General features: G+C 39.5%; 1 protein-coding gene across 3 annotated transcripts; it reads right to left on the bottom strand.

The window, feature by feature from the left end:
- Positions 1 to 757: 757 nt before the first annotated feature.
- On the bottom strand, positions 758 to 12,697 carry LOC5570362 (neuropeptide FF receptor 2). 3 transcript variants are annotated; one of them, XM_021852364.1, is made up of 7 exons: positions 12,585 to 12,697; positions 2,532 to 2,634; positions 2,159 to 2,462; positions 1,724 to 2,099; positions 1,600 to 1,663; positions 1,289 to 1,545; positions 758 to 1,231 (listed from the first exon to the last, which is right to left on the bottom strand). In XM_021852364.1, exons 2-7 carry the CDS (start codon positions 2,541 to 2,543, stop codon positions 1,048 to 1,050), a joined length of 1,197 nt encoding a protein of 398 aa, XP_021708056.1. In that variant the 5' UTR covers positions 2,544 to 2,634; positions 12,585 to 12,697; the 3' UTR covers positions 758 to 1,047. The 3 variants fall into 3 exon arrangements, with proteins under 3 accessions (XP_021708056.1, XP_021708054.1, XP_021708055.1); XM_021852362.1 differs by having other exon boundaries at positions 1,600 to 2,099; XM_021852363.1 differs by having other exon boundaries at positions 1,600 to 2,099; positions 12,621 to 12,695.
- Positions 12,698 to 20,929: the final 8,232 nt, after the last annotated feature.

Here is a 20,929-nt window from a genome sequence, read left to right on the forward strand (position 1 = left end):
CGCCGCTAATTCGATTCAAGATCAAATTCTGAGTGTCCTCCCAAAATTTAATCTCATTTGGATGAAAATTGAGACTGCACAAGCCCTTCAAAGTTTATATGAGTAATTTTCATGGGATAATCAAATCATTCAATCGGTCATAGTGTTTGCTCATGTGCTTTTGGAGATTCGCACTACGTTGATAATTTAAGATACATTCATCAGCTATAACAATAGAAGTAATAAACCATAGAAGAAGAATGTCGCTGTCGGAACATCTTTTGCTGGCGGAGATAGGCGGGGCTATAAATGTCAACGCGAAAATGTATGCAGTTTGACAGCCAGAACAAAAGGAACACCAGCGACATTATTCTTCTATGGTTAATAATTTCTATTGCTATAACTTTGCCGAAGACCGTTTTCAAATCGGATGCCTCAGTAATTAGTTATTGATTTTTATATGAGTTGTAAAACTTAGACTATAATAATTAGGCTGAACTGCATGGGTCACTGGGACTCCACCCAATTACCCCGAATTCCATTTCCCCGAATGCTAGCACCCCGAATTCCATTACCCCGAAAGCTATAGTCAAGGAAATTTGCATTACAAAAAGATCCTGGACCGATCGGGATTCCAACCCAGACACCTAACAACTCGGCTAAGGAAGGGCCTATCTTTTATTATCAACATAGCTCTAATCCCCAAGAAGGGCAAACACTTTGACCGATTGAATGATTTGCTTGCTTTTCCCATTGTTATTCCCATATAAACTTTGAAGGGCTTGTGAAGTCTCAATTTTCATCCGAATGAGCCCAAATTTTGGGAAGAATCGAATGAGCGGTGTGGTATGAAGCAAAAACTATTTTTTAATCACTCTATTACTCACTGTATCGTGGTTTCCACACCATACCATATAAATTTGTTTATGTCATTCAAATTTCTTTAATAACTCACATATGTTTGAGAAAAAAAACAAACAAACTGTTCTTTTCACGTCCAATAAGAGCAACTTAGTGTAAATAAAATACATAGCAACAAAAATGACTTATTTTCTATAATGTTGGCGCTTACGTCAGCTTAGCGATTATTGGCTCATTGACTGAGGCTTTCTGTTCCTGAGACGCATTCCTCGCTCCTGTTTCCGATGATTGTGTTCCATTAGCTTCCGGGTTATTGTTTTCCACTTTTCTATTATTGTAACGCCTATCCTTCCATCTTATTGTGGAATTTAGCCAGTTAGTAGCCGATCGTCTGAAAATATCGTTATATATAAATAGTTTCTGTTCAAGCAAATCCAAGGAAAACTACCTTTTGATTCCTCTTTTTGAAATCATTCCTTCAGTATGCGTTTTCTTCGAAAATGATATGATCCTTGGCTTTTTTGGTTTTTCATCAACTTGCTCATCGTCGCTGAAGCGTAAAAGTGTCCCAAGGATTCTCGAATCCCTGAATGCTCTCCGAAATGTTCTATTGGTCAATCCATAAATGATCGGATTCATTGCAGAATACAAGAATATGAAAGCAACTTTGGCAAACCACCAAAGCATAATGAAGCTTTCACTTATCTGTAAGTTTAACAGTATAAATAATAGTGTCACATTTAACAAATTTACACGTACCGCAAAACTATTATTATCGTCGACATCCTTGTAGTAGATCAGGATCATAACGGTGAAAGGAATCCTTACAATTATGAAGGTAATAAGTACAATAAATAATGTTTTGGCCACACGACTTTTGTACCTTACAACCATTGGATGCTCCCTGTTCATTGCTTTTCTTTCATACCGATCTAGTTTACACAAGATCGTACTGTAAGTAACCATCATGACACTCAACGGAAGCCAAACCAACAAGATAATTATATAGTCCCAGTATAGTGGCATCACATGTTTATCTTCCGAGCAAAATGTTTCGTGAAAATTGCTCCAGTCTCTTTCTTTGAAGTTTCGATAAATTGCTAAGGGCAAAGCAGCAACAAACCCTAAAATCCAGCACCCAATCGATGCTACAATAACGCTACTCATTTTGAATCTCGCTTTTCTGGATAGAACAATTGCTGCCAAACGATCGTAACTTACGACACAGAGAGCCAAAATAGAAGTGATAAGAAGTCCACCTAGAATTATTGTAAGTATTGATCAATTATCATATGATAAAAAACTAAATTTGATTTACCTTCAACAAATCCTTCCAGCTTACATCCAATTGGTCCTAGTACGTAACTCTGATGAATGTCGTGCAATATGAACATTGGTGGACAAATCAACAACGTCACCAAATCAATGAGGGCGAGATTTGCTATTAACATATGCGTTGGTGTGCGCAATGATCGATTGGAGAAAATAATTTCCAAGAGGGAAACGTTACCCAATATGCCAAACAGTACAATCGGTATCAAAACGGACAGCTTTAAAATGATGTCTTTGTCTGGAATTTGATCCCACACTTCCATAGGGTAAGAATGTTGCGATGTGTTGATCTGTGGAGAAATTGGAGAAAATTGAAATGGATTAATTTGAAAATATTTTCATCAGAAGAGATGATGTACCGCTGTTGGCATGGCCCAAAAAACCGTGGGGCAGGAACTCTCAAAAGAGATGCGTCCTCCGGTTGTAAACTGAACCCGGTTTTCATCGCTGCAGATTTGATTCCTGAAATGAAACATGTAAATTGGTACATTTAAATAAATGAGCAATATACTTAGGCTTGAGGTGAACAGTGAAGTACCTCAGTATATATAGATTAACCGTAAGATAGAACACGCGTTTGAAATATAATTAATTTTATTGTGGTAAACTTTTAACTAATACACATCTTATCATTCGTTAGCTTGAAATATGAAACAGGTATCTGATTCTTAATGATTTATGATTTGTTTTCATTTGTTATAAGCATACTCAATGGACCAGTACAAGTTTTACAGTACTTCTTCCATATATGTTTGAAAAAATGTCTAAGGATGTCTTAAAAAAAATGTTACAGTTATTCATCCAGGGATGTTTTCAGAGAAACATCAAGGAAATTTTACAGAGTTTTGTGGAGAATATTTTGCAAAAATCCTGAGTAACCTCTAATAAAACTTGTGTGAGCTCTACTCCTGGATTATAGTTGAAATTCTTCCTAGGATTTTTCAATAAATTACAAATTTGACTTTGACTTTTTGTCTCCCTCATTTTTTTTTCGGGCCCAATTTGGTATTTTGAGGAGGCAGTTGATAAAACGATTATCAAAACCTGAAGGTTTCCACCAAATATCTTAACAAATCCGATGGGTTTTGATATTTTTTTCAGTTTTACTGCTTATTTTTTTCGATGTCAATAAAATTATATAATGACATGTGTTTCAATGCATAAATATATTTTACACTTGATTTATCACACCTTCAGCATGAGTTTAGTTACTGTCGCATGATCTAACACCAGATAACTACGCGTAATGCTGGAGGGACCGGCAGGGCCTACTACCAGTCTCTACTAACACTCAAATCACTAACAAGACTGGGAAACCAACGATCACCTTTATCAGTAGCACTATTTCTAATAGTAGTATTAGTTCAATATACACAAGTCGTTTTCAATAGTCCACGAGGCGCAAGAGTGGGTGCGGGTGGTCTCTGCGTCTCACACATTGAAAATAGACTTTTATATTAGGTTTACTAACAACGTAGTAATACTTACCTTGGTATAAGACCAATACTGTGGATTGCCCTAATTCAGCGCATCTGCTCAATCCGATGCCCATACCGCTATTTGTTTTTTGTATATTCATAATTGCAATTAAAAACATCGTTAACAATAATTTCCAATGTTTGAGAAATATTCCAAAATGTGCTGATTTACGGCATTTTACAATATTGCGTTACTAGAGGTTGTAGCGGAATTAGAGAAGTATTACTGATATATGTATAATAATTAGAAAACTAATGGCGCTGTCGTTACTGAAATGTTTCATTTTTTACTGTCTTCTATAAAATAATATAATATTTTTGAACAGAATGCTGCAATTTATAACTTATTTAATTCTCTAAACATTTTTGCACTACCTTGCATTCACACCAACACTGGCGACATTAGCGTTCTTTGGGTAGTATTTCTGTTATGTAGTAGTAACCTCTACCGTTTTTATTCTAACGATCATAACATAATTATCGTGAGCGTAATAGTGGAAAAGCATAGAAGTAGCTTTTGTATTTGTAGTTAAGATACCATGGTATTAGTTGAATCCTGTCCTTTGGTTCAGAATGGGGTACGGGCGCGTTCTGCCAACTCGGCAGAACAGAGGCAGATTTCTTGTGTGAACAAGTTACAACATGGACGTTCTAAAGTGCCAGAATGAAGTGTTGGGCTTGTGGGGAGCCCTTGAAGATGGAGTGGAAGGTCATTACTTCGCGTTCGTGCTATACTTCTCTTTATCTATAAAATTATATACAATAACCGACCCTTAGCTTAACTATTTAAATTATCAGTTGCAAATACAATAATCTTTTTGAGCTAACTAACATGTCGTCGCGTTAATTTTATCATAATGATCTTTTATCTACATTCGTCGAACCATTCTGAATGGCCGTTGTGAGAATATCACCAAGAACTTCTCACATGCAATAAAGCTGGATTGTCCTACATTGAAACATTAAGATTTTTGCTCTTTCGGATAAATTTTATGTGGTTCATAATCAGTTTCAGGGATTGTTATCGTGGGAATCCAAAGAGCGAATTTTGTATGACTTCAGTGTAGGCCAATACTGCAATAAAGCATGTTACAATCACTAACATTTCTTCTCTCCCTATCCTTGTTTTCATATTTAACCCGCCACTACCACGAGCAACAATGCAATGTAAACAGCGTAATGGCCGAGGAAACGCGGATACGGGAACGATCGTCGGAACCAACGGACCAACGAAGGATTGCAGCAACCTCCAGCTAAATGAGAGAAGTATCCAATGTAACAGTCTAATTTGGTTCAGACTTAAACAACAATTTAACATTGTACCCTCCCCTTGGTTATGCGACCATGCCGCGATGGGAGGGCATAATCCATTAGCCCATATGATGGAAACCAAAGGCGTAACCTGTAGTGGTGGTATCACATTTTGGCATTTTTTGATTAAAGCCGCGTCATAATTTATTTGGCATAGACGCAATAATATCTCGGATGTGATCCAACGGACATTCTGCGTCATTGATAGAATTGATGCCCATTTCAAATGATTAATTTATTCGAAGTGGACATTAATACTATTGGTGATGTTCAGTTTGCCTTTCAAAACCATTTCGACTAGACAGTATTAATAATGACACTACTACACTACTATCTATCTATCTATATAAATAAAAATGGAGTGGTGTTTGTATGTCACGAAATGGCTTCCAAACGGGTCAACCGATTTGAATGATTATTTTTCCGTTTTGTTCGTCAAGTGTTCCGACGTGTTTGTGTGTATAAAAATCCCAGGATATTCACCGGAAAGTCGGAAAAACGAGCGTGAACGAAACTGTCGTTTTGTATGGGACGATCCAAAGCATTTTTCAACAGCCTACTTGATGGCAAGACGAAGTTTGCTGGGCCCACTAGTTTCAAATAAATTCTGATGGAGCTGCTGATTTTCACAATGCTTCCTTTTTTCAGAAGCAAGGGAATATGGGTATTTTTCAAAAACTACCACGTCACAATACTAATAAAAAACAGTGTTCATGTGGGCGCCATTGCCTAGTCCGTCTGAGTATTGGTCCTGGTAGAGGGGAAACTTGGCAAAAGCCAGACCGAGGGTTCAGCCTTGACAAGTTAAGCTGTCAGGCAGCTCCAACTGAATACCACAAAAAAAATCAGTTTTCGTCATTAATAAAAACATCTTTTGAATTGTTCGACATTACAGATGTTGACGTATTTTTTAAAGCTTCTACCAAAAACTTCTGAGACAAAAATACAAAACTAGCTTTAAATATAAGTCGTATATTTCCCCCTTGTCCATGGATCGCATCATCGACCAGAGGTTTTCCCAGAGGGATCCCAGATCTTTTCCTACCTCACTAATAAACACCCTTCCCGTGGTGATTGTGGAGATGCAGAGGTATTCTCGGTCTCTAGAAGCAACAATCATTACAGCCTAACATTCCTTCCCCATCCCAACTGACTGTAAGGACTTGGCCGGCGCCGTTATTGATCAATAATATTAGATCTGCTAAAATTGCACTTCGAGTGTAAGCGGGAACTCCCATCCCTTATTCATTTGGATCGTAGTGCAATTCTTACCAGTTCCGATCAATCACGGAGTAGCAACCATTGACATGTACAGTCAGTTTATGCTATGCTATGCTTATTTTTTCGATGTCAATAAAATATTTGTATCAGCTATACTGAAAACACAACATTCGAATTTGGATATTGATGAAATTTCTTGAAGAAAATCGGACAGAATCCCTTAAGAAATTTATCTATGAAGGATCGAAGCAAACACTGTAATATGTAATTACTGCAGTCTGGAACCTTGAAAGTTTCTCCGGTTCCCTGTGCATCGTACTTTGTTTGGACAGAATAATCCGTTTTATGTTTGTTGTCGTCGTTTTAACGAAGTATCTGACAGATTTGATTTTAATATGTCGAAGTTAACATTCAAAAGAAGTATTAGTTCATAAGTATCAGTCTGTGCGACTTGTTCGAAGGCATGTAAATAAATAAAATCCATGGAGGATTGAAAATTTTATTTGATTTTTTTTAAATATTGAACCGCTGCAAAAATATTTTAATAAAATGCCTTTTTTTCAAGGCATTTCTCTCGGAGGAACTTAATGTCGAATCCCAGAGGAATTTTTTAAAATATTGTAATAGATATCATCGAATAAAAACCAGAAGATTTCGACCTCAACTGTAAGGCCTAGTCTAGTACACGACACTGAAGACGGCCTTACAGTTGAGGTCGAAATACGCGTATCTGTCAAAGGATACAAACTCTAGTGGAATTAAATGGTATAGTACTAAATTCGGTTTTTTCATCTACTTATAGGTATTCTACTAAACAGCTCGAAGATTTATTATAAAAACCAGGAACTTTCGAGCAATTTCTTAGAGTAATCGCGGGCGAATTTCTAAAATAATCCTTAGGAAAATGCCTGGAATAAATTAAAAATCGGTGTAGGAGTTATTGTATTGTTTCTTTGAATAATGTCGAAACAATTTTTTTTTCAACCCTGGAATGAAGCTTTGTGAACAACTGGAGAAAACGGTAAAAGAATCAGTGGAAAAACGTCTGGAGGAATTGGCGAACACGCCCAGGGCAAAAAGCCACTCAAATAAAGATAAATAGTTATAATAAGTCTGGAGAATTTTTTTTATAATAATGCATGAGAACATTACTCGAGGTAGAAGCGATGGACTGGTCTGGTTTGCCAAAAAATACGTTTAGAAAAATTGGATCCGCATAGTCATGAACCAACGAAATTTCAGACATCGGACAGTTCAAGTTAGACTAAAAACTAGACAAAAACGATGAATAAATTTCCGTTGAAGAAGATAAAATCCTCGTGTTGGGTGAAAATAACACCATTTTTATTTTTTTATTAGTAACATTCCAAACATTACATTCCTTTCTTATATCTAGGTGTTCTGTGTTATTAGACAACACTATCATCCTTATTTGATAAAACAAATTAAAGATTTATCAACATTTTGTTAACAACATATTACATTTCATTTGCCGTAGCAGTTCAAATTTTTACAGGTGAGTTGATTTCACCCGCTTAAGAGAGAAAAAAAACACGTTTTCAATTTACTTAACCTAAATATATAACGCAATCAGAATCATTTTCAAAATTTTATTATGAATTCTCTGCAGAGCTATCTTCCTGATATTACAACAGTTAGTCCATATTGGTGCAGCATACAACATGGCTGGCCTGAGAATTTGTTTGAATATCAAAAGCTTGCTCTTAAGACAAGGTTTTGATTTTCTATTAATAAGCGGATAGAGACATTTTACATATTTGTTACATTTGACTTGAATGCCCTTAACTTCATCTGACCAATTTATTGGAACTCCTCTCATCGTGACAACATGTCTACTTTAAGGTATTAAATAAAGAGCTTTTGGTTTATGTGGGAATATTATTAGTTGAGTTTTGGAAGCATTAGGAGAAATCTTCCATTTTTACAAGTGTTAGGAGAAATCTTCCTTTTTTGCAAGTATGAAGAAAAAATATCCAAACTTTTTTGCAATCGACTACAGATGACACGCAGGTTTTGTCCTTTGAGGGAGAGGCCTGTGCCATCCGCAAACAAGGATTTTTGACATCCCTGAGGTAACTCAGGTAAGTCAGATATGAATTTGAATTGAATTGAATTAGGGTAGGTGTACCAGTTATGGACATAGTGGTTCCCTATTTCGCCATACGTGATTACTTGAATGTCTTCACATTTTGAAAGATTTTGTGTGTTGTAGTAGGAAGAATAAAGATATATCTTGATGTTGAGACATTCAAAAAGATGTAAAATGTGAAAGGTATTGAAAGTTCATATGTGTCCAAATAGGGAACCACTATGGCCATAACTGGTACACTTTCCCTACTTTTTATTGAAGGGATTTTCTGCCGTAGGCAGGTTCATCCCCAGTCAGGTAAAAAACAAAACAGGACAAGCCTGAAGGGCCAGCCTGAGAAAAAAAAAAAACAAAAATGTTGTAACTAGTCTAGGGACACATAGTAATTACATCGAGAGAGATTTAATTAAAACTAGTTGACATAAAACCACAAATTAACACAACATAAACCTGGGGGTACAATAAGGAGCCACTTCTTATGTGCCTAACATTCAGAGCGAACGAATGGACGGATCAGTTTAATCAGATGGCAGAACATGCATATCATGGGACAACAACAGCTAGTGGGTTACGATCACGTGAATTGTACAAGGACAATCTAAATCTTATAGTATAATCCGGCGTCCCTAATGAAGGAGATAAGCGCCCCCATTGAAGAGAGGTCGTCCTGCAGGGCTTCTCGTATGCTACCAGAAATCCCATACATCTGTCTGGGGCTATCAAAGGCTGGGCAGTTGCAGATAAAATGCTCAACTGTGTTACCCGTGTCACAGACTTCGCAGGACCGATGGAAAGGGTTTCCTCCGTGATTGTGGGACATCCTTGTGTGGCCTGTTCTCAACCGGGAGATTATTGTTTGGTCCTTCATCGACTTCAGGTGTGTCCAAGCATCGGTGCTTCGTTTTATTTTTCGCAGGTAGGCCCCTCGTGAGTTTGCCCATTCTGCCTGCCATGTCTGGCGTGTGGTCGATTTCACCCACCTTCGAATATCAGCAAGGGGTACCTTAGTGCTGTAACGAGGGCCAGAAGGGCCGGATCCTGCAAGGAAATCTGCGGTTGCGTTTCCAGGAACGCCGCTGTGTTCTGGAACCCACATTATGGTCGCATAGGGCCTTTTTTATTATCCCCTGGATCCACGGGTGACGAGGGGTTTAGATTGGAGTGCTGTGAAGCAGCTCGCTGAGTCGGTGATGATGACTATAGGGCTGGTAGTAGGTACAGTGGCGGCATATAGAACAGCCGCTGCTTCGGCGGAGAAGATAGAGCACTGTCCGGGGAGGATGAGGCTGGTTGCTAAATTTTCATCTGTTATACCTATCCCAACACCTCGTACGGAGAGGGATCCGTCTGTGTATCGTCGCTGGTGTGCTGAGTAGTCTTTGCGAAGAATCTCGGCGACGGTTTTTCGCAATCGGATGGAGGAATCACCTGCCTTAAAACTTACTTTATTCTGTCGTCGAATTTAACATTTGAGTTGCGCAAGTCTCGTTTGCCACACCACTGCGTTTTGGCAATTGGTGGGAGACTCGAACCGGTGGGGTTTTCTAGCTGGTGGTCTGCTACTTCTATGAGGCGAGTTCTGCGGTTTCCTGCGGTCCTCTCAGCAATAGCGGCTGCTTTCGTGCTTTGGGTTACAATGACGGCGTTTTTTACTTCCTCACTTGAATCAAAGAGCCTGGGCTAGAGACTGCTTCGATTTGGTGTTCGGAAAATTTGTCTAGAGCATCGAACTGATTACTCATTTCTCATTTGAAGAGAGCGCGCAATCCGGTGAAAAGTTCTTTCTTCCATTCTTCCCGACCAGAACCACATGACAAGATTATAACAAATTCCTATCAACAGCAATTTAAAATAACATACCTGGATAAAATTTTGCTATCAAGATGGCTTTGTTCTCAATTTGTTATATTTTAAGTAACACATTTATAACAACATTTGTAATATTTTTGACATCGCATTTATAAGTTTGTTGCAAATAACATCCGATGTCATAAACAGTAACATAGTTTGCAATATATTTTTTTTTTTTTTTTTCTATCTTTATTAACGAGATTTTTAGCCCTCGGCTAGTTCATCTCGGGACCAACGGCTTTACTTCCCTTCCGAAGGAAGCCGTCACTAAAATTTTTAGTGACTATCTCGGGGATGGGATTCGATCCCAGGTCCTCGGCGTGAGAGGCGTGTGTTCTAACCACTACACCAGGTCCGTCCCCTCGTTTGCAATAATTTTATTATTTTGTAACATCCTTAATTAACAATTAACAACATTAACAATCCTTAATCCTTTAATTTGGTGCAAATTTTGTTGAATTTTTGTTTTTTTAACTACTAACTGTACATGTTTTGTAACAACTAGTGATATAAAAAAATCATATCAGAGGAACACATTCTGTTATAATCTTGTTTCTTCCGTCTGGTCGGGTTGCCACTTGTAGTACCAGTTTTAAACCCCACTTTTTTGGTAGGCAATTGGGCAGAATTCAGAGATATATCCTTCCGTTTGTTTGTAGTTTCAGCCATGTTTAGTGAATAAACGAAAGAAGACGTGACCTTCGAGAGTTTTTTTTCCTAAGCCGGTGTCCAAGAAGAATTTCGCCAACGGGTCCAACGAAAAATCGAAGCCACGGGTACAAACAGGGATTAATAGTAGAAAAAAAATAGTAATGAAAAGTATTGATACAACTGCTTTAGTAGCACTGAAAAGTACCGTTTTTTTTAGCACTGAAAAGTACTGTTTTCGTAGCACTGAGAAGTACTGTTATATTGCTTTAGGTAGTTTAAAAAAAAACTTCCAAGAGCAGAGAGAATTCGTGTACGCACAGCCTGAAGGTACGATGCGCACTGTTAAATAGAATGATGTTTACCACAAAGTAGAAAGAAAGTATAAATCGAACTTGTTCTGAACTTTCTAGTTGTTGATAAGTGCATGAGTTACTTTTTCGAGAACCTAGCTCTGATAATATCCGTTATGATCTCTTATTCAGCGATATAGTTTCATTAGAACCCAAAATCTACTCGAAGTGAACTTTATTTATTTTTCATTGAATACTTTCTTGTAGAATAAACATGCACTTATGCACCGAAAACCTTTTGAAGCAATGAGTTAAAATTTTCTCCAGCGATAGTAAACGTGTACTCATCAATATGTCACAGAAGAGACTTTTCCTCAGTGTAACGCGAAAAGTAATGAAATAATTCTATTGAACCATACGAACCATCTGAGCGTCGGATTTAATAGATAAATCTACCTCATACAGTCGACTACCAAGATCTGGATGTTTTTCATCTCGATATCGCTTCCTATATCGACTATTTCTACGGTCCGTTCAATCTGTTTTCAATTTCACTTTCCACATGTCGATACTCCATTATTTCGATAGCTCTATCTTGATGTGTTCTTGTTCATTTTTGTTCCAAATTTACATTTATTAGTTTCAGATGCGTTCTCCGTAAACAAATAACATATTTTTTTTAAACTCCCATACGAAAAGCGTGACAAAGGAGGTCGACTTCTACCAGACAATTTTGCAAATTTGACCTTGTTAATTTTCCTGTTCCAGAGGGTTTCTAACCCTAGTGTAAATTGCAAATTTCTTGCATGTCTCGATGGTCTTATCAATATCGAGATGTGGCAAGTCAAGAGTAGTATAGAATATACTTTGATAATGATGTCATGTATACAAAGCTCCATACTGAATAAAATCTGAAACAATGAACTTTTCTCACATCATTTATACTAACAAAATTCACAGGACTGATTTTTCCTTTTGACCAATTAGCAAGCGGTGTATACTTATCAATGTTTTCTACTATAAAAAGAAGTTTGTGTACATCCATTGTAAAATCACTTTTGATGTATTGTTTATTATTTTTTACCATTTATTAAGGTAAAACGGCTTGGAATCCAACTTTCAAGATTCAACCAAAACACCAAAGGCACTAATCTCGCGAAAGAAGCATCAAACAACAGTGCACTTTATATTTTGGCTTTTTGCACCAGCAAAAAGCTTAACATAAGAATATAAAGAACATTTGCCCATTTGTTATTTAGTTTGATGCCTTTTAAACCGTTAATACGGACGCACGACTACGAGAGTTCTTTTAATTGATACTTGTGGAAGGTCTCATAATACTGAGAAATAGGCTTTGCATAATTTGTCAAAAACTGTGTAGATTACACGGTTTTTGATGTTTCAACTATATTTTTTGTTACACATTTTAAATTCTACGTACAAGAAGAGCATTCTCTTTGTATACAAGTTTGCACTACCTATTGTTAAAACACTACTCACTTTAAATTTGAAAACTGATTAAAGGCCTATACTAACGATCAAGTTGCACGCCACACCTTGCACAAAGATCACAACCTTCACAATCGAGAATCTGACAACAAACTGGCAAAAATTAAACCAGCTGCAGGTTATTCCATAGTTGGAGCATATAAATTTCAGATACTCGGAGAATATGGAATCGATACATTTATTTATAGAACCTTTTCCGAATAATAAAATAGTAGGGGTGCCTGGGTTAACATGTACTTTTAGGACAAAACGCATGTTGTCAGTTTCTGTGGAATAAACAACTTTCCAGTGAAAAATACTATGCAGATTGATGAAACGCTGTTTATTGTTCACACCCTGAAAATTTCATATACTTTGAATAATTAAACAGGGAGATAGAACGAGAAATTCGAAAAGCACGGTTCGGATGTTACTTATTGCGAATAGGTTTTTGTTGAGCTTCTGATTGGAGCAATATGATTTTCATTAGTCGTCTCAGAACAATCAATCTCAAAATAAACTGATATTATAAAACTTGTTCATTTGAAGTCCTTGTCAACTAAATTACACACATTTTCTAAGCACGTCTATGCGAAAATCATCTAAAATACAAAATTAACTTTGATACACGATGTACCTTGCCTTATTGTTGTGGTGCATCATGTCCATTAGTTTAAGGGGCTGCCCATTAATTACGTAACACAATTTTGACATTTTTTTAAACTCGCCTCCCGTCCTAGTAGGATTTGTTGTATGGAAGTTAGGAATAATTTGTATGTCGCATAATAAATCTCAAACCACCCTTCCGCTGTAACTCCTTATATAGTTAATGGACGACCCATTAGGTACGTCTTGTCTCGATGCTCAGGTGCACTTTGGTCCAGAGAGGAGTGCAAATCAGCTAGATTCATGCAATAAAACACTTCATACACGTTGTTTGATCTCCATTTCGGTACATCTTTCTTAACTGATGCATTTTACCCATGGTACCCCTAACCCAGTCGGAGTCTGTTTTTCTTTCCTATCGCCGGATCTCACTCGCTTCGGTTCCTGTTTCGCCCATCGCGATCGTGAAAGTTAGTAAATAATGTGATTCAGCATGATTTCGTACTTTGCCCAATGGATGCGATTGCGTTCTTCGTGGAAAAACAATAAAATGATAGCATCACGTTTCCTTCGCAGCAAACATTACTATTTCGTGAGCTGAAGAAAGATGCTTTGCTTTTGACTCAGTTTTCGTAGTAAATAAACAAGAATTGAAAGTTATAAGAAAGTACTTTTTTTGCTACAGAAGGAAATGAAACTTGAGGTGTGAACAAAAGAACACATACACATACACAAAACAGAGGTTGCAAATTTATTACATACTAGTGGTCCCGGCAAACTTCGTCTTGCCATCAAATAGGCTGTTGAAAAAACGTTTTGAAACTCATACAAAATGACAGTTCCATTCACTTTCGTTTTTCCGATTTTCCCGGTGAATATCTTGGGATTTTCATACACATAAACACGTCGAAATCCTTGACGAACATGACGGAGAAGAAATCATCCAAATCAGTTGACCCGTTCGTAAGCCATTTCGTGACATACAAACACCAATCCATTTTTATTTATATAGATTCAAATAGTTTTTTTTGTGTCGTTCTACACAACTAGTCAAAAATGACAAAGATATAAAGGTGAAACAGTTTGGAATCTAACTTTTGAGATCTTAGATACAAAAAAAAATTGATCTCTTTTGAGTTTGGATCCAGGTTTCTAATACGTTTCAGTAATAACTGCTATATGCACGTTATTAGCTGTAAGAAAATTAAACAGCTCGTCCTATCTACCATTCAAAGAACGAGCATTCTAATTAAAAATATTTAAATAGTTGTTTGGATCAATTAGAAAAACGTAATCCAATAACAATTTGATTAGCAAATTTTACACCAACTTGGACAGCTTCAGTCATAGTGGTAGTTTTGAACATAGCATCAATCATTTGATTCAATTGTTCAGTTAGAAAAACAAAATCAGAGGGAGACATATTACTTGAAATATACTATAGGTACATTATCTGATGATTTTCCGTTAAGATTTTCGGTAGACGAAGAGGCGGAATAGAAGTTTCCTGTGGCGGCAGGGTTTCTACCATTTGATTTGAAATAATATGAACGGTTGCTCATAATATGAAAAGGGAAGGACTTAGATAGTTTGTGAAACTTCCGCCATGAATAAGGACCTCAATCCTCTTTGGTTTCATACCATAGCGTCAATTTTTCAAGCAGTAAAATGAATCAACACATTTCATTCGCCTACGCTATATCAGTCACGTAGTTTGTGTTCAACTGTTGCACTGTTTCGACAGGATCGAAGGTTTACACACATTCCGTCGGTATGATATTGATGCCAGGTGGAAAATTTCTACGCTTTGTTTGAATTTTTATTGTGTTATGAATACTACGCCATAAATTGTCAATTTAAATTGCTCACAGCAAAACGAAATATTGTAGCTGGGAACAAAGGAAATTAAGTGAAAATAAGATTCTTATTCATTGTCCATAACTGCAAAACAGTCACATTCGACATTTTTGACAAAATGGAGTTAATGCCATGGAGAGTCATCAAATGATAAATACTTTCGATCAACTTACTGAAATCTGTGAGATTGTTCTAGAAAATTCGAAAAAAAATACCAAGTTGTTTTGTCACATTGGTAATTATAACCGCATAACAGTAACAGCCTCGTAATGTAATAGCAATGCAATTTCTATCAGAATTATTTTCTGACAATTCACCTAGTATGCGATATGAGTTGTACAAAATATCAGCCTCAAATAAGCACTTTTGAGTTCCTCGTAATTTTTAGAAATTTTAGTTTCCTCCCATACTGCCATAAAACGTACATTTGGAATTCCATTTACTCAATGCCTACTTTTGTCGAATGTTACAAATATGCAGTTATGGGCAGTTTATGTCTTGTATGTTTTGATGATTTTCGTTCTCAATTCCAAGAAGAGATTCGAATTGTAGGATACGATATAAAAGAAGTAGGGAGACTTACGGCTTCGTCACCATTCGACTATTATCGGCAATAAAATTTCAAACGCCAAATACACAGTATTTTCCTATCAAAACACATCAGTGGAAACATTCAGATGATTCTTTGTTCTGCCCGCTTCCCGCTGGCAAGATTTCCGAGACCAAACAAACGAGATTGCCGGAGATGCCATCAATTCAAATGAGCACGCCTCAAAATGCGACTGATTTGCAGCTGCCGAAGAGATTCACCAGCAGTTGTTATGGGAAAGTTGCCGAAGAGAATGAGGCTGCCGACAATAATCACACTGACAAGGGATGTTCGCAGCGTTGTAAAAACGTTTCCAAAAGCATCTTGACAAGTCTGTCGGTGCGAATCGATAGAGGATTGAGCAACGCATAAATGTAAATAGACAAACACGGAATTTATCTGCTGATGCCCGCGCCTTATCCATCTGAACATAAATCCTTAAAAGATTATTTCATCTTTTCCTCTTATTTTTTTCATGAATTCCAACATTTGCTCATTCACTAATGGATTGCACTTTCCTATCAAGTTTGACAAGTCTCAGAAACGTCGAAAGTCAATATTTCTGTCATCTGAAATGCATGACTTGTTAGGAGGCTTGCGTGCTGCATCAATAGAAAATATTATGGATTCTACGCATTGCAGAAGTTTAAATTTTGGGTCGACTTTTAAGGGCTCAATACATACATCTACAAAACTATGATACTATATTGAGCAATTCTCGCTGAGACTGGTCCACTATTTGCACTTGGTCTTTCAAAATGTTCAAATTTATGCTCATTCAAAACAGTAGGAGTAAGCAATGAAATTGCATTCGGTTGGTCAAATTGATGGACCCCTTGGTATTTGATTCAAACAGTTATTGAGGACCCCTCGATATTTGACAATTCTTGGCTCACTCAAACTGCTATAACTCAGAAGTTTATTCAACAATCTCTTCACAAGAGCATGGTTTTGGAAAAAGAAAACGTAGGAGCTTCATTTGCAAAAATAAAAATATTTGGTGGACTTATTGGATTTGACCACCATATTGGATTTTATCGGAAAAACTGAATTTTCATGGCGTTCGCAACCACCGATTTTAAAAGTTTTTGCATCATTGGAAAGCTGAGCTAGTTTTACAGAAAATAAGAAAAAAAAATCAGAGGTATATGTTTTTTGATCAAAAGTTATCTGCGATTTTGTAAAACATTTCTTATCGCGCAGGTGCAATTTGCGGTCAAATAATGGTGTTATTGCGGTTTACGCTCGCTCTGTAGTATATGGATTGCAAAAAGTTATCTCTACAATGTTTTAAGTGGAGATATTATAAACATTGGCTCTAGGGGTCATTCAAAAATAGTGAGCTGGTCTCAGCGAGAATTACTCATTGAAAAAAAATGTGAGTAACTTAGAACTTTTCAGGCTGCTTGGGAACGTCAGGAGTTAATCATCAATATTAACCTCCTTTTCCTGAGCAGCCTAGATAGCCGCGTAATGTCGGTAGCGATTGCTTCAATTGGCTAAGAATTAACACTACGGACTGCCTACGTCTCGAGCGTCTGTTCACCAGGAGGTGCGGCTCAAACAGCGTCTGTTCTGGTATCCAGCGGCTGAGCAAGAAATGCTGAATCGCGCACAGCTAAATCCAAGGTGGTAGCCCCATCAGCGCGATCGTCCTAGTGTTAGTTGGGACGTTAAACAGAGCTGGCACGATGGCGCTCCGGCGAGACAGGAGTGTTGGCGTAGGCCCAATAAGCCACCCGTAAAAAACCTTATTGCGAATAACATAGGAGATAATACGACCCGGAACAATCGGCAAAGACCCACGCGACGAAATAAGGATTACGATTGGAAACTTGGAACATGGAACTGCAAGTCACTTGGTTTCGCAGGTTGCGACAGGATAATCTATGACGAACTACATCCCCGTAACTTCGATATCGTAGCGCTGCAGGAACTTTGTTGGACTGGACAGAAGGTGTGGAAAAGCGGGCATCGAGCGGCTACCTTCTACCAAAGCTGTGGCACCACAAATGAGCTAGGAACTGGCTTCATAGTGTTGGGCAAGATGCGACAACGCGTTATCGGGTGGCAGCCGATCAACGCAAGGATGTGCAAGATGAGGATAAAAGGCCGTTTCTTCAACTACAGCATCATCAACGTACACTGCCCACACGAAGGGAGACCCGACGACGAGAAGGAGACGTTTTACGCGCAGCTGGAGCAGATTTATGACGGATGCTCGCCGCGTGACGTGAAAATCGTTGTTGGCGACATGAACGCACAGGTAGGACGAGAGGAGATGTACAGACCGGTGATCGGGCGGAACAGTCTGCACGCCGTATCTAACGACAACGGCCAACGATGCGTCAACTTTGCAGCCTCTCGTGGTATGGTAGTCCGAAGCACCTTCTTCCCCCGTAAAGATATCCATAAGACCACCTGGAGATCACCCGATAACCTAACCGAGAACCAAATCGATCACGTTCTAATCGACGGAAAATTCTTCTCTGACATTACCAATGTTCGCACATACCGCAGTGCGAATATAGATTCGGATCACTACCTAGTTGCTATATGCATGCGCTCAAAACTTTCGACGGTGACAAACTCGCGTCGAAGCCGAACGCCGCGGCTTAACATCGAGCGGCTACGGGACTCAGAAGTAGCCCAAGAATACGCGCAGCAGTTGGAAGTGGCCCTACCAACGGAAGAGCAGCTCGGCGCCGCCACTCTTGAAGATGGCTGGAGGCACATAAGATCCGCCATAGGTAGCACCGCAACAGCAGCACTAGGTCCAGCGGCCCCGAATCAGAGAAATGACTGGTACGACGGCGAATGCGAGCAGTTGAAGAATGAGAAGAATGCAGCATGGGCGAGAATGCTGCAACACCGCACGAGAGCGAACGAGGCACGGTATAAACAGGCGCGGAACAGACAAAACTCGATCTTCCGAAGAAAAAAGCGCCATCAAGAAGAACGAGATCGCGAAGCGATGGAAGAGCTGTTCCGCGCTAAAGACACACGGAAGTTCTACGAGAAGCTTAACCGTTCGCGCAAAGGCTTTGTGCCACAAGCCGACATGTGTAGAGACTTTGACGGAAATCTTCTCACGAACGAACGTGAGGTGGTCGAAAGGTGGCGGCAGCACTACGATGAGCACCTTAATGGTGATGTGGCCAGTAGCGGAGGTGGCACGGAAATAACTTTGGGAGCACGCGCGGACGACGAAAGACTTCCGCCTCCAGATCTCCAAGAGGTAGAAACGGAGATTAGACGGTTGAAAAACAACAAAGCCGCTGGAGTGGACCAACTTCCTAGCGAGTTGCTAAAATACGGTGGTGATGCACTGGCAAGAGCGCTGCACTGGGTTATTTCCAAGATTTGGGAGGAGGAAGTATTGCCGGAGGAGTGGATGGAAGGTGTCGTGTGTCCCATCTACAAAAAGGGCGACAAGTTGGATTGCGCCAATTATCGTGCAATCACAATTTTGAGCGCCGCCTACAAGGTACTCTCCCAAATTCTATGCCGCCGTCTATCACCAATTGCTAGAGAATTCGTTGGACAATATCAGGCAGGATTTATGGGCGAACGAGCAACAACGGACCAGATATTCGCCATCCGCCAGGTGTTGCAGAAATGCCGCGAATACAATGTACCCACACATCATTTATTCATCGATTTTAAATCGGCCTATGATACAATCGATCGAGAACAGCTATGGCAGATTATGCACGAATACGGTTTCCCGGACAAACTGATAAGATTGATCAAGGCGACGATGGAGCGAGTGATGTGCGTAGTCCGAGTATCAGGGACACTCTCGAGTCCCTTCGAATCTCGCAGAGGGTTACGGCAAGGTGATGGCCTTTCGTGTTTACTGTTCAACATTGCTTTAGAGGGTGTGATAAGAAGAGCGGGGATAGACACGAGTGGCACGATTTTCAGAAAGTCCGTTCAGTTACTTGGTTTCGCCGACGACATTGATATCGTAGCACGGAACTTTGAGACGATGGCGGATACGTACATCCGACTAAGGGCTGAAGCTAGGCGAATCGGACTGAACATCAATGTGTCAAAGACGAAGTACATGATAGCGAGGGGCTCAAGAGAAGACACGGCACGCCCCCCACCTCGAGTTCATATTGACGGTGATGAAATCGAGGTTGTCGAAGAATTCGTGTACTTGGGCTCACTGGTGACCGCCGACAACGACACCAGCAGAGAAATCCAGAGACGCATCGTTGCTGGAAATCGTGCCTACTTTGGACTCCGCAGAACGCTCCGATCGAGCAAAGTTCGCCATCGCACGAAGTTGACCATCTACAAGACGCTGATTAGACCGGTACTCCTCTATGGGCACGAAACATGGACCCTACGTGCAGAGGATCAACGCGCCCTTGGTGTTTTCGAACGGAAGGTGTTGCGGACCATCTACGGCGGAGTGCAGATGGAAGACGGAACGTGGAGAAGGCGGATGAACCATGAATTGCACCAGCTGCTGGGAGAACCAACCATTGTCCACCTCGCAAAAATTGGGAGGCTGCGGTGGGCCGGGCATGTCACCAGAATGTCGGATACCAACCCGGTGAAAATGGTTCTCGAAAACAATCCGACCGGCACAAGACGACGTGGTGCGCAGCGAGCAAGATGGGTCGATCAAGTTGAGGACGATCTGCGGACCCTTCGCAGAATGCGTGGCTGGCAACGGGCAGCCATGGACCGAGTCGAATGGAGACGTCTCCTACGTACAGCAGAGGCCACCCAGGCCTTAGCCTGACTGGTAAGGTAAGTACTGCCTGTTCCGGTGGTAAAAGTCCACCTAATAGGTGACCCCTAATTTATGGTGTGATGCGTACCGTGCCTAGGAATGAATGGTTAGGGGGGTCTAAATAAAACCTAACCGCAAACGGAGCCTGTGGGGTACCAGGGCGCCCTCTACAGTATTGAGCCCTTCCTGAGCTACCCGGGGCAATGGTGCAGGTGACCTTGTGTTTCTTCGAGATAATCGGCTGCCCTTCTTCAGTCTCTATCCTGAGGCTTAATAAGGGTGGGATTATTAATATGTTGTTATTTATTTTAAATTATCACCTATATGGATTCGCATCATGCGTTTTACATAGTGTATTCTGTGCTCTTTCGCCTCTGGCGACTTTCAATAGATACCGATCTGGTTTTTTCGTTGCTGGTCTTTTTTTTTGCTGAGATTGCAAAAAGCTTAATCCTGCCTAGTTTGGGTAGTGGCTACGGTTAGCATAGCTCAGATCAATCTTCAGCATAAAAGAACAGCAACAATCAATCTTTGCAGACTCATGCAAAATGGTAC

The sequence above is a fragment of the Aedes aegypti genome, chromosome 3, assembly GCF_002204515.2.
Source record: "Aedes aegypti strain LVP_AGWG chromosome 3, AaegL5.0 Primary Assembly, whole genome shotgun sequence".
Lineage (NCBI taxonomy): Eukaryota > Metazoa > Arthropoda > Insecta > Diptera > Culicidae > Aedes > Aedes aegypti.

What these genes read in the sequence shown, in the direction of transcription:
- LOC5570362 (XM_021852362.1), bottom strand. An exon ending in GCTGGAAGGATTTGTTGAAG is followed by an intron (nt 2,100 to 2,158) that starts GTAAATCAAATT and finishes CAATAATTCTAG; the next exon opens with GTGGACTTCTTATCACTTCT. An exon ending in ACGATAATAATAGTTTTGCG is followed by an intron (nt 1,546 to 1,599) that starts GTACGTGTAAAT and finishes TTAAACTTACAG; the next exon opens with ATAAGTGAAAGCTTCATTAT.